At 42.7% G+C, this 13,148-nt stretch overlaps 1 protein-coding gene across 2 annotated transcripts in view; it reads right to left on the bottom strand.

Moving 5' to 3' along the window:
• CTTNBP2 (cortactin binding protein 2) overlaps window positions 1-13,148 on the bottom strand; it is a 136,120-nt gene that overhangs the window by 76,914 nt on the left and 46,058 nt on the right. For both annotated transcript variants that reach the window (XM_070755461.1, XM_070755462.1), the window contains exon 3: window positions 8,419-8,643. In XM_070755461.1, the coding sequence (XP_070611562.1) occupies window positions 8,419-8,643 (225 nt within the window). The remainder of the gene's footprint in view (window positions 1-8,418; window positions 8,644-13,148) is intronic.

Genomic DNA, 13,148 nt, shown 5'->3' with positions numbered 1-13,148 from the left:
CTGTACTAGAGGAATCTCCTCATCCCCTTCCCAGTAACACCTTAACTATAAAATAAACACACTGGCTGGCAGGCATGATTAGGCTGAGCTCCCTTGTAGCCAGCCACATTTTTCGCTTAGCGTCTTTGAACGAAGTGAGGCTTAACATTCTTACCTGGGGGCGGAAGCGGGGGGAGGGAACCGCTGATTTCTGAGTTGTTAGTTTTCAAAGGCAAAAATGGGACTGGTAGATTGTTCCCATTCCTTTGAGTGCGTTACGGTTTTTTATTTTTCCCCTAGTTATCCCTGGAGATCAAACTTTCCCCCAGGACAGGAGAAAGTCTTGGGGGGGGGGGGGAGAGGGACTGTGCAGCGAGGAGGATTAACAATGTAGAATGTAGTTTTCAGGTCCACCCTCACCTATTGTATAGTAAGTCTGGGATGCTACCTTCGAGAAGAGCAGTTCAGATTTAACCTCTTTGCACTCTTAGGTCTATTTAACACAAACCAGCCTTGACCTTAGATCAAAGCAAATGTTAGCAACAGTATCCATTTTGAGTAGTAGCTTATTAAACGCTCAAAGATTGATCTCCAGGAATAACTAGGGGAAAAAACTTAATGCCCCCAAAGGGAAGTAGTTAAACCTGAGAATGGGACCGGCAGATTGGACCTGAAAACTGCATTCTACATTGAATACGTCCCCCCACCAGACGTTCTCCTGTCCTAGGGGAAAGATTGATCTCCAGGGATAACTCGCCCACCAGCCGCCTTCTCAGGCAGTTCGTGCCGGCGGTCTCCTCCACTGGATAAGCACATGCATGCCTCACATCACCACGGGACTCTTTCGCTCAGACTCCCCCCTTGCTCCCCGCCTCCCCGCCTCCCCCCGCCAGAAAGACAAAGCCCACCTGAGCCAAACCCATTGGAGGTGGGCGGCAGAAGAGATGACAGCTCCACATTTGTGGAGCTCCATCACCGCCAGTGGCTTATTGCCGTAGGGGGTTCACACACACACACATACAAACAAAACGTCGAGCCCACTCTTGCTTCCTTTGAAGGCTCAATTGTTGTTGTGAGCGGCTTTGGCAGGACTTCCTCAGAGGAGTAGGGGAAAAAAGCGTGTGAAGGGCAGAAGGAGATGTGTGGGGTGTGTTTACTGAGGGAGCCAGGCAATTGAGGGGCTTCCTCTTTTTTTGCACCTTTGTGGTACCACCTCCTTCCTGGGCCGAAACAGCCCCGCTTTCCCATTTCCTCAACTCATCCACCCATCTTATTCTTTTTTTTCCTGCCCACCTTGGCCTTCTCTCCCCGTTCCCTTAATCTGGCCTTGGAAAGAAAGCAGGACCGGGTTGGTTAAAGAGTGGACAGGAGACCCATTGATTTCTGTGGGAATCTTTTTCCCCTCTCAAAATTTCACCACTAAACTATCCTGAGATCTCGGAGTGGTCTCCCCTCCACTCCTTAACCCAACCTCCCTCAGTAAACGCATCCCACACAAACCCTTCCACCTTTCCCATGCTTCTTTTCCCTAGTCCTCCAAGGAAGTCCTGCCAAAGCCGCTCGCAACAACAATTGAGCCTTCAAAGGGAGCGAGAGCGGGCTCAGCGTTGTGTGTGTGTGTGTGTGTGTGTGTGTGTATGTGTATGTGTGAACCCCCTATAGCAATAAACCGGCGGTGGCAATGGGGCTCCGCAAACGCGGAGAGTGGGAGCAAAAAGGCAGCAATGGTCAGCTGGGGCCACAGGGCAGCCAAGGCCTTAAGAGTGCAGAGTGGCAAGGGTAGTTCTAGCCTTGCATAGGGATGAAAACCAGCTAGATGACTTTGGGCCACTCACTTTCTCTCAGCCCAAACCATCATATAGGGTGGTTGTTGCAGGGAAAATAGGATAAAACCGAGATATAAATAAACAAACTTCAAGGACTAGGCATAAGTACCATTTATTCAGCACTACTGTAACTTTGAGTGAGCACTGAATGAATGGTTATAACTCAAGAACTACAGCACCTGTAATCTTCTTATTATTTTTATCAATGCTTCACATTGAGAAGCTTGGGAATCTCAGTACTGTAGAAACTTGCATTATTGTGACCACTACTGTTCCCTGTAAGCTGTGTGCGCGACCGCGCGTGCACTCCAAAATACCCCCCGCGCACCCTTTTCCTCGGTCGCGCGCTCCCCATCCCCCTGCCAGCCCGCGGGGGGGTGGGCGGGGAGGCGCGGGCAGTAGAAGGGAGCCGCGGCCGCCCCTGCCTCTCCATGGTGCCTCCGGCCCCCTTGCGCTCCTGGCCTCTCGGCCCTGCCCCCCCCGATCCGCCCCCTCTCCTCCTCCGCTGCCCCCTGCCTTGGGGCGCGACTTCTCTCACGGCGGCAGCGGCTTCAGCTCCTTGGGACGAAAGCGCTCCCAGCCAGGGGGCTGCGAGAGGGGCGGGGCGAGCTTTCCCAAAACGGACAGAGAAAGCCCTCTCTTGCAGCCCCCTGGCTGGAAGCGCTTTCGCTGCGAGAGAGGGCTTTCTCTGTCCGTTTCGGGAATGCCCGCCCCACCCCTCTCGCAGCCCCTTTGCTGGGAGCAGTTTCGTCCCAGACTTCCAGCAAGGGGGCTGCAGTAGAGGCAGGGCAGGCATTCCCGAAGCCCGGCCGACTTTTCCCTGCTGCTGGAGCCGTTTTTTCTTCATGGCGCAAAGCCACACAGTCCCGGGCGCTGGGGACGCCTGGGAGGGCAAGGGGGTTGATGGTTTCTGCCTCTTAGCTGTAGAGCCAGGCGGAGGCGAAGACAACGGTGTCCTCCACTCTCTCTGTCTCTCTCTCTCTCTCTTTCTCTCTGTTGCTGGTGTGGTGAACGAGAGAGAAAGAGAGAGAGAGAAAAAGGAGGGGAGAGAGAATGAGAGAGAAAGAAAGCAAGAGAGAAAGAGAGGGAAAGAAAGCAAGAGAGAGAGGGGGAAGGAGGGAGAGGGAAAGAGCAAAAAAGAGAGGAAGGAAGGAAGGGAGAAAGGGAAAGGGATGGAGAGAGAGAGGGAAAGAAAGATGAAGGTAGAAAGGGGAGGGAGAGATAGAAAGGAGGGAGAGGGGGTAGTCAGATAGGGAGAGGGAAAAGGAAGGGCTTGGAGAAAGGCGGGGGAGAGAAAGATAGAAAGGAAAGAGGGAGGGAGAGATATAAAGGAAAGAGGGAGGGAGGAAAGGGAGGGAGAGATATAAAGGAAAGAGGGAGAAAGGAAAGAGGGAGGGAGAGATAGAAAGAAAAGAGGGAGAAAGGAAAGAGAGAGGGAGGGAGAGATAGAAAGGAAAGAGGGAGGGAGGAAAGAGGGAGGGAGAGATAGAAAGGAAAGAGGGAGGGAGAGATAGAAAGGAAAGAGGGAGGGAGAGATAGAAAGGAAAGAGGGATGGAGAGAGAGATGGAAAGAAAGATGAAGGGAGAGAGAAAGGGGGAGGGAGAGATAGAAAGGAGGGAGAGGGTGTAGTTAGATAGGGAGAGGGAAAAGGAAGGGCTTGGAGAAAGGCGGGGGAGAGAAAGATAGAAAGGAAAGAGGGAGGGAGAGATAGAAAGGAAAGAGGGAGGGAGGAAAGGGAGGGAGAGATAGAAAGGAAAGAGGGAGAAAGGAAAGAGGGAGGGAGAGATAGAAAGAAAAGAGGGAGAAAGGAAAGAGGGAGGGAGAGATGGGGAGGAAAGAGGGAGGGAGAGATAGAAAGGAAAGAGGGAGGGAGAGATAGAAAGGAAAGAGGGAGGGAGAGATAGAAAGGAAAGAGGAAGGGAGGAAAGAGAGGGAGAGATAGAAAGGAAAGAGGGAGGGAGGAAAGAGGGAGGGAGAGATAGAAAGGAAAGAGGGAGGGAGAGATAGAAAGGAGGGAGAGGGGGGTAGTAGGATAGGGAGATGGAAAAGGAAGGGCTTGGAGAAAGGCAGGGGGAGAGAAAGATAGAAAGGAAAGAGGGAGGGTGAGATACAAAGGAAAGAGGCAGGGAGAGATAGAAAGGAAAGAGGGAGGGAGGAAAGAGGGAGGGAGAGACAGAAAGGAAAGAGGGAGGGAGGGAGGAAAGAGGGAGGGAGGAAAGAGGGAGGGAGACATAGAAAGGATAGAATTATGGATGCAAGAACTCACTCATGTGTGATAGCGCACGCCCACACTTTCTTTCTTTCTTTCTTTTTTCTTTTTTTCTTTTTTTCTTTCTTTCTTTCTTTCTTTATACTTATATGCCGCCCAGTCCCAAAGGGACTTCCGCTCAAACACTATACTTTTCCGCTCACCCAGAAAAAAAATTAGAGGGAACACTGGTGACCACTGCTGGGTGGGTGCAAAGAACTAAAATAGATGAAGGTAGAGCTCCACATTATCTCCATCCTTGGAACTGTTTTATTTCTCCTTCAAATCCAGTAAGTAGTATAGATTTCAGATGCAACAACATATAAATCTAATAAATTATTATTATTAATAATAATTTAAATTGTCAAAAATATATTTGTGTCCTACTGCTCAAATATTCAGTTTGCTAATCTTACTGGTATAAATTATTTCTCTAAAAGAGAAACTACTTTAGTGATTTTTTTTTTTGCAGGGTATCTGAATCAGGACATTTACTTGCTCCTTTCTTAACAAGCTAGAGCTAGCAGGCATGTTTGTTGGCTGGCACAGTGTAATGGCCATATTTTCAAACGTCATTGTAATTATTCCCGCAAGCAAATATGTCAATGAATTCAATCCAACGCCAAATAATAAACTTTCAAGAATAAACACATAATCAAAGAGAGAGAAATCCTACACTTCTCTCAAATGGGCCATCAAATTAAAACCACGTTTTATCAGCCATAGGCTTATGTATTTAAATTATTTAACACTCATTCATGTACTTTCCTGGGCATATGCTTTAGAGTGCATCTGAGACCACTTGAAGATTCAACATAGCCATATTTAAGATCTCCCATGTTATTATTGAGGAGACAACATTTTTAGGACAACGTGTTTACCATTGGGATAACAAATCACAAAAGCTTTCTATTGAACATTCATCGGAATTATGATATATTTGAATGTCTAATGTTTAAGATACCTCGGGTTTGAAATTTTAAAACCAGCAGTGTTTTCTTTCACTTTCATGCTCCAGAATCTAGGATCTTCCACATTAAGTATACTTAATTAATAAAATAATATTCATTGTATTAATGTACCAAGTAATAAAAAGCTCCAGTCAACAAAGCAGTGGAAGTGATGTGCCGGTGCCTGGAGGCTGTTGGGGTCTGGATGGGTGTCAACAAGCTCAAACTCAATCCAGATATGACGGAGTGGCTGTGGGTTTTGCTTCCCAAGGACAATTCCATCTGTCCGTCCATTACCCTGGGGGGGAATTATTGACCCCCTCAGAGAGGGTTCGCAACTTGGGTGTCCTCTTCGATCCACAGCTAACATTAGAACACCATCTTTGGGCTGTGGCAGGAGGGCGTTTTCCCAGGTTTCTTGGTGCACCAGTTGCGGCCCTATTTGGACAGGGAGTCATTGCTCACAGTCACTCATGCCCTCATCACCTCGAGGTTTGACTACTGCAATGCTCTCTACATTTGAAAAGTGTTCGGAAACTTCAGATAGTGCAGAATGCGGCCACGAGAGCTATCGTGGGGCTTCCTAGATTTGCCCACATTTCTACAACACTCCGTGGCCTGCACTGGCTGCCGATCGGTTTCCGGTCACAATTCAAAGTGCTGGTAATGACCTTTAAAGCCCTTCATGGCATTGGACTAGAATACCTTCGGAACCGCCTTCTACCGCACGAATCCCAGCGGCCGATAAGGTCCCACAGAGTTGGCCTTCTCCGGGTCCCGTCGACCAAACAATGTTGTTTGGCGGGCCCCAGGGGAAGAGCCTTCTCTGTGGCGGCCCCAGCCCTCTGGAATCAACTTCCCCCGGAGATTAGAATGGCCCCCACCCTCCTTGTCTTTCGCAAGTTACTCAAGAACCACCTATATCACCAGGCATGGGGGAATTAAGACATCTCCCCCAGGCTTTCTTATATTTTATGTTTAGTATGTATGTGCTGTATGGTTTTTTAAATTGTTGGGTTTTTTTAATATAATTTTATTATTAGATTTGTTCCATTGTTATACTGTTTTTATTATTGTTGTGAGCCGCCCCGAGTCTTCGGAGAGGGGCGGCATACAAATCTAATAAATTGAATTGAATTGAATTTTATTAGTAAACGTTTAGAACAGAATAAAACCAGAAACAGCAGAAATACCCTGGCATGGAGGTACATTTATGTATGTTGCTCCCTGGATTTTGGCTCATCTGCTTCCTGCTCCTTATAGAAAAGGTAAGCCAGCTGGGAAGCACTACTGAAAAGATCCCTTGGTAGTCATTCCCAGTCCTCTGTTGATGGAGCACAAAAATACGATCTTCAGATGATCTTAAAAAGAAGTGTCATATGGGGTAGAAACTAAAGAAAGCAGCCATGGCAGTACAACTGCCACTCCAGACAACTTTTTATGTGTGTCTACCCACCCCGTCAAGAGAACCACTTTGGTGCAGTTGTTACAGTATCAGGCTAAAAACCAAATAATCTTAAATCTTAGTTCTGCTTCCCTCTCTCATCACTTCTTTAATCTTGTCAAGAAAAGTGCAGGGATTTGTTGGCATGCGTGCACACGCAAACACACACACACACACACACACAAACACACACACAGAGTGATAAAATATTTTTATAGCATGTTTTAGATTAGCACTTGGTATAACAGCCGTAAGGGCCTATTCAGATACCATGATATGTCTGCATCTATAAAGAACAGAATTTTTCTAGTACCAGGTTTTCAGGTGAACAGAAAGTTTGACTTTGAAGTAGAATAGAAATAATATTGATGCTTTGGTATGTGGTATTGGAGAAGGCTGCTGAAAATACCCTGAATAGCCAAGCAACAAAAAATGGATAATAAAACAAATCAATCCAATACTCTCCTGAAACACAAATTACACAGTTTTCCCTTGATCACCATCACTCTGCTAAACAAATAATTCCCTCAATGCTAACTATTTATTAAGTCTGCATTACTATTAATACTAGTTTTTTCCCATATTTCCTATCACCCATTCCCCCCCACTTGTATGATTGTAACTTGTTGCTTGTATCCTTAAGATTTTTATTAATATTGGTTGTTTCCTCATTGCTTATTTGACTCCTATGACAATCATTGTGCTGTACCTCATGATTCTTGACAAATGTATCTTTTTCTTTTATGTACAATGAGAGCATATGCACCAAAGACAAATTCCTTGTGTGTGCAATCACACTTGGCCAGTAAAGAATTCTATTCTATTCTATTACTAGGTTCAAATGACACATTATGCAAAGAACCTCAAGTCCCTTGAGAAGTCTATAATGCAAAAGAATGAGGAAGGTAACAAGGAAGGCGATCAGCTAAGTGGATGACCTCAATTAGAGTAGCGAGGGATGCACTGCTAGGAGCCGCAGATGTGGCTGTGAATAGATCATGTGTAAAAAATCTACTGCTGTGGTTACTAAGAGCTAACACCAATTCGATACCACAGATTAACTGAAAATGGAGTATATATAATATAATTATAAAGTGGAATTAAAAATGATATGTATTATTTTCTTAATGAACAAAGGATATTATTTCAGGTAAAAAATGAGAGTTATTTAAACTGAATTGATATGTATTGGTGTCATGTAAAGGAAACAAGAGGCCTTTTGTATTCCACCATTTCAATTGGCTTAATTCCCTTTGGTCACTGGGAGCAGGATAGGGGCAGAAAGGGGGGTTAGCAGCAACTGCGTGTTCTCCTTTACGGCACCTTTTGGAGGGTGATGGGCTGCCCCTCACCAGAAGCTCCAGGCAGATTCGGCCTGAGTGATGGAGGGTGTGTGTGTGTGCCCTTGGGGCTCACCTACGTCAGGACTTCAAAGGAAAGTCTTCAGCAAGGAGCTTCGCTCATAGTTGCTTAGAAATGTTATTGATAAGGAATTCCGCCCCATGTAGGTTTCACCTCTGCAGGTCTACAGTTAACACGTTAATAAAAGTGACCCATTAAACCCAGCTCTGATGTCCGTGTATTATTCCGCCTCTGCTGCAATTGGAATTACTCAAGTCTGCCCTGAACTATAGATTTTGAAGCCAGTCATTCCTCTCAAGGAAACCATTGAGAAAAGAATTTGAGGGTGGAAATGTGTGTGCCGCCTTGAAGTGCTGGAGGAAAGGCAATATATCTAGAATATATAGGGTCTAGAATATATAGGGTCTCCTGGTTGAACAGGAGTTTGGACTATGAGACCTCCAAGGTCTTTTCCAACCCTCCTATTTTATGTTCTATTATTAACATTTCACCATCAATAATAAAGTACATTTAATATCAATAAAACAGAAGTCTATTTTGAGATAAGTTAAAAAAATATCCCTATTTCCCTAGTAAGCATCTGGAAAATAAAATAATAGAAAGGATACCTTCTTTTGCCTATTTTCTGCAGTAACCAACTGAGCTGCCATCCTCTCTTGCATTTTTCTGCAATGCGCCATAACAGCTTCCAAAATAGAGAGTGGGTTGGTACAGATAGACTTCTTCTCTTTAGCACCAGCCCCTGCTTCATAATCTCGCTGCAGAGCCAAAAATGGGTCACTAAGATTAAATCTTCCATACCGTTCCTGGATAAAAACCTCTTTCCTCCGTGCCTGAAATATTAAATTAAGAGACAAACACAAATAATTAATGTTAGTTGAATTATATATTCACAGACTTTACAACCACATATACCTGCTGCTGAAAAGCAATCAACATCCTTCATCATGTTTAGATAACTACAAATTATTTCAGTCTTTAACAATAAATCAACACATTTTAGAATATGTATGTTTTGTGGTAGTTATCTCTGTAACATGTCATTCCTTTGAAGCATGACAAGTAACATGGAAAGTAAATATTAACAGAGAGTATCACTATTTTATAAATGGGATTTTTAAAAAGTATCAATAAAAAGTGCTCAAAAACCTCAAGATTTTGTTAAAATAATACTTATGAAAATCAATTGTCTTCTAGGGCAAATAGATTTGCATCCTTTTTTTCATACTGTACTCTTCAAATAAAATGTTTATTATTTTCCTTCATCTTTAAATTTTGCAAACCAAGGGGTTTTTTTTGTGCTAGTATTAGAGAGATTGAGTGCTACACAACTTGCACTCCTGTGCCCTTGTAGAACCAAGATTTTTAAGAGTATTCATGAAGACAAATTAAGCACGTTTAAGTAGAATAGAGTCAGCAATGCTTTTTAATCAGTCTTATGATATAAAAATGTTTGTTATCTAATTTGTAATTTTTAAAAAATTGAATCAAATGCCATTGGGATATATAGCATTCAATGTGGAACAAACAATATATCAATATATGTGATCCCTGCAAGGGTGACTAGGTGAGGAAATTGAAATAACAAGCAAATAATGCAAAATTCTATTAATACCGGCTTTAATAAGAAAATCTTGAAAGTTTGGCAACGTTTTTCATTTGGGGGGGGGGGTTGAGGAAGGAGGGAGACGGACAGAGGGAGAGAAATAAATATCAGTCTGCATAAAACATAGTACAGTGGTACCTCATGATACGAACCCCTCCTCTTACGAACAACCCGAGGTACGAACCCGGGGTTCAGAAAATTTTTGCCTCTTCTTACGAACTTTTTCCTTCTTACAAACCCGCCGCCGCTGCCAAGAAGCCCCGCCGCCCAGCGGTCACTTTTTGAAACAGCCGGGGGGCTTCTCAGCATCCTCCTGAACCCAAACGCCAAACCCGAACTTCCGGGTTCGGCGTTTGGGACGCCGCCGAGAAGCCCCCCCGGCTGTTTTAAAAGATGACAGCCAGGCAGCGGGGCTTCTCGGCGGCCTCCCGAATGCCGAACCCGGAAGTTTGGCAAAGGTTCGGGTTCGGGAGGCCACTGACAAGCCCCGCCGCCCGGCTGTCACCCTTTAAAACAGCCGGGAGGCTTCTCGGTGGCCTCCCAAATGCCAAACCCGGAAGTTCGGGTTTGGCATTCGGGTTCAGGAGGACGCTGGGAAGCCCCCCGGCTGTTTTAAATGGTGACAGCCGGGCGGCGGGGCTTCTTGGTGGCGGCGGCGGGTTCGTAAGAAGGAAAAAGTTCGTAAGAAGAGGCCAAAGGCATAGCCGGCCTGGATCGCTGCCGATTCTAGCCATCCAGGCCGCCATGTTACTACCGGTTCTACAGAATTGGTCTGAACTGGGAGGAACCACCTCTGACTCTGAGTCATGTAAATGAATTGTGGTGGATAAATACACCAGATTGGAGATATATATATGTTTCAGATTTAAACCAACTCATACAATCTTCTATTCAAGCAAATTTTAGATAAGAAAATATATTGATGAGACAGTGACAAAAATCATTTTAGAAATATTGTCAGGGAAGAGTGGAGGTGACAAGTATGGGAGGCTACTGCACAATAACAATGTCTAGCAATCATAGACAAAACTATGTCATGTGCACTTCACATCTTTATGGGTCCTGTGACCTTATCTGCAAGTCATGGCTAGCACAAATCATTTGGCTGAAAATACTGTATATGGTTTCTGAAAACTTTAGAAAACAAGGGTTTTAAAATGGGGGTAAGTCAGGTATAGCTGGAAATGTGGTTTCTTTTTTTTGTCCATCATCCTCATCCTCCCATCTCATAGAGTTGAGAAAGTGTAAGAAACTGTTTCATTTAATTACTACTATGCGGCAAGCATCTTCACTTCTATCATTCCACCACCGATAATTGCACCATTTAAAATGCATATGATCCTTTTGATATTTTCAACCAGTGTAATTAGGATTGAAACCTAAGGAGTTTACACATGTACTTCCCTTCGATAGAATTGCAGGCACAATAATCCAATCTTATGATTGGATTTAAAATAAATTCAATTGTATATAGTAAGATTTTAAATGTTTCTATGTTTCTATGTTTCTAAAACCAGAAGTTTATAAGCAATATTTGGACTTTTGGGAAATCTCCCCAGATCTTCAAAAAGCAATAAAAATGCAATTTAAAAATGAATTTCTGGTATCTAAGATCCAGTCCATACTCCCACTCTTATTGCTTCAAGCTCTTTTCCAGGGACTTTTTCTATCAAGCTATGAGGTCTTAGCGTGGCCATAAAAAAAATCACAAGGAACATCATGAGCTGTGCATTCTACAAAGATTGACTTGTAGATTAACAAAGATTAACTGTAAGATTAATCAAATAAAAGCTGCATTTTATTTGAAAGCAACTTAGCATTATGTTTAGTGTCTCAATGCTAAACAAAAGACATGTAGCATACAGTTCTTGTTATTTGTTTGTTTGTTTGTTCATTTATTTATTTATTTATTTATTTCGATATTTTTTTTTTAATGCCGCCCTTTTCCTTAGACTCAGGGCAGCTTACAACATGTTAGCAATAGCACTTTTTAACAGACCCAGCATATTGCCCCCACAATCCGAGTCCTCATTTTACCCACCTCGGAAGGATGGAAGGCTGAGTCAACCTTGAGCCAGTCATCAGATTTGAACCACTGACCTGCAGATCTAGCAGTCAGCTTTAGTGGCCTGCAGTACTGCACTCTACCAAGTGCGCCACCTTGGCTCAGTATTTGTTATGACTCTAACATGACAATATGGCATTTGCATTTATGAAATATGTACACAGAATGTATGTCTCTTATATATGATAGAAAATTTAACATTTCCTTGACATTTCTTAAAAAGAAAATAATTGCTTCAGCCAAACAAGTTCAATTCCATCCTGAGCCAAAGTGGATTATTTGGGCCTGTCACTATCTCTCAACCCAATCTATTTTACAAGGTTATTGCAGGAAAACTGGAAGGGACAATGTTATTTATACCACCTCATTCTACTGAAGAAAACATAGAATAAAAGTTTAACAATCAGAGACAGGGAAAGAAAAACAGGTCACATTTTATTAAGAAAATGGAGTTGTTTTCTAAAAATTCCTCGCCTTCCTAAAAATACTCAAATGTTACTTTCTTTGGAAGCCAAGGTCTAAACCCAATACTTCCTTCAAGATCAACATACCAATTTAGAACCCCCTGGAAACTTCCTTAAACTATTTCCTTGCAAACAACTTAAGGAACATTTTCTAGTGAATGCATGTTTAGTTTGTCTTTATATAGTATCTTTGACTGGCCATAGGGGGAAAAAAACAGTTTCACATGATTCATAAGCACTTTGTGTTTCAAAAACCTTGAAATGTTTCACATCAACTAGAAAGCCCATTGATTTTGTTGCTGACATACTAGACAAAAATACTATAAGAGAGAAAGAACAATAGTGAATTATACCAAAAGCACATACAGTAGTCCCTCGCTATACCGCGCTTCACCTACTGCGGCTTCACTTCATCGTGGGTTTCTGAGGAAGTCGATCGGCAGATTTAAACAGCCCGCCGAACTCGATTGGCAGGTTTTTTAAAAAAATATATATATCTAAAATTGTAAATACTGTATTTAAATACTGTATCTAAAATAAATACTGTGTGGGAAGGGTTTATAAACACTTAAAACAATGAAAACTTACCAAACAATTACAATATAAATACTTAAATAAGTACTATCAGTCGATAAATTCCCCATCGCGGATTTCACCTATCGCGGCCAGGTCTGGAACGTAACACCAGCGATAGGTGAGGGACTACTGTACTGTATATTATGTACAAGCACATACTGTATATAGTTTATATAGTCTGGCTATTTTAGAGTTGTTTTAGTCATGGAATAGCAAACAGCTAGTAATATATTTTTCTTACTGAAGTCTAAAATTATACAGTTAGAATTATACATTTAGAAGACTCATCAAAACTTGACTAATCTCTTCTTGACATACAAAATTTACTGCACAGAATATACAGTAGTTATTAAAGATATCAAATTCATGTATAAACTTGAATGTGTATATTTTTTCATTATATTGTTCATAGGAGTTTCGGTAAATTGCTCTTTTACAACAAAAACTAAAAATGAGAAGCAGGGCAGCGGCTACTGATTTGGCCCTTCACTGATCTTATTTATCCAGGAATCTCAATGCAAAATTGTACAGTTTTGGAAAAGTTTTATTCTTAAGTATTTGTGGAAGAAATTGACCTAAATCTATTCTGAGTACGTCTACAATTATTTATTTTCTATTCTCCATTTT

This window comes from Erythrolamprus reginae, chromosome 6 (assembly GCF_031021105.1).
Source record: "Erythrolamprus reginae isolate rEryReg1 chromosome 6, rEryReg1.hap1, whole genome shotgun sequence".
Classification (NCBI taxonomy): domain Eukaryota; kingdom Metazoa; phylum Chordata; class Lepidosauria; order Squamata; family Dipsadidae; genus Erythrolamprus; species Erythrolamprus reginae.
This window is presented reverse-complemented; position numbering and strand designations above follow the sequence as displayed.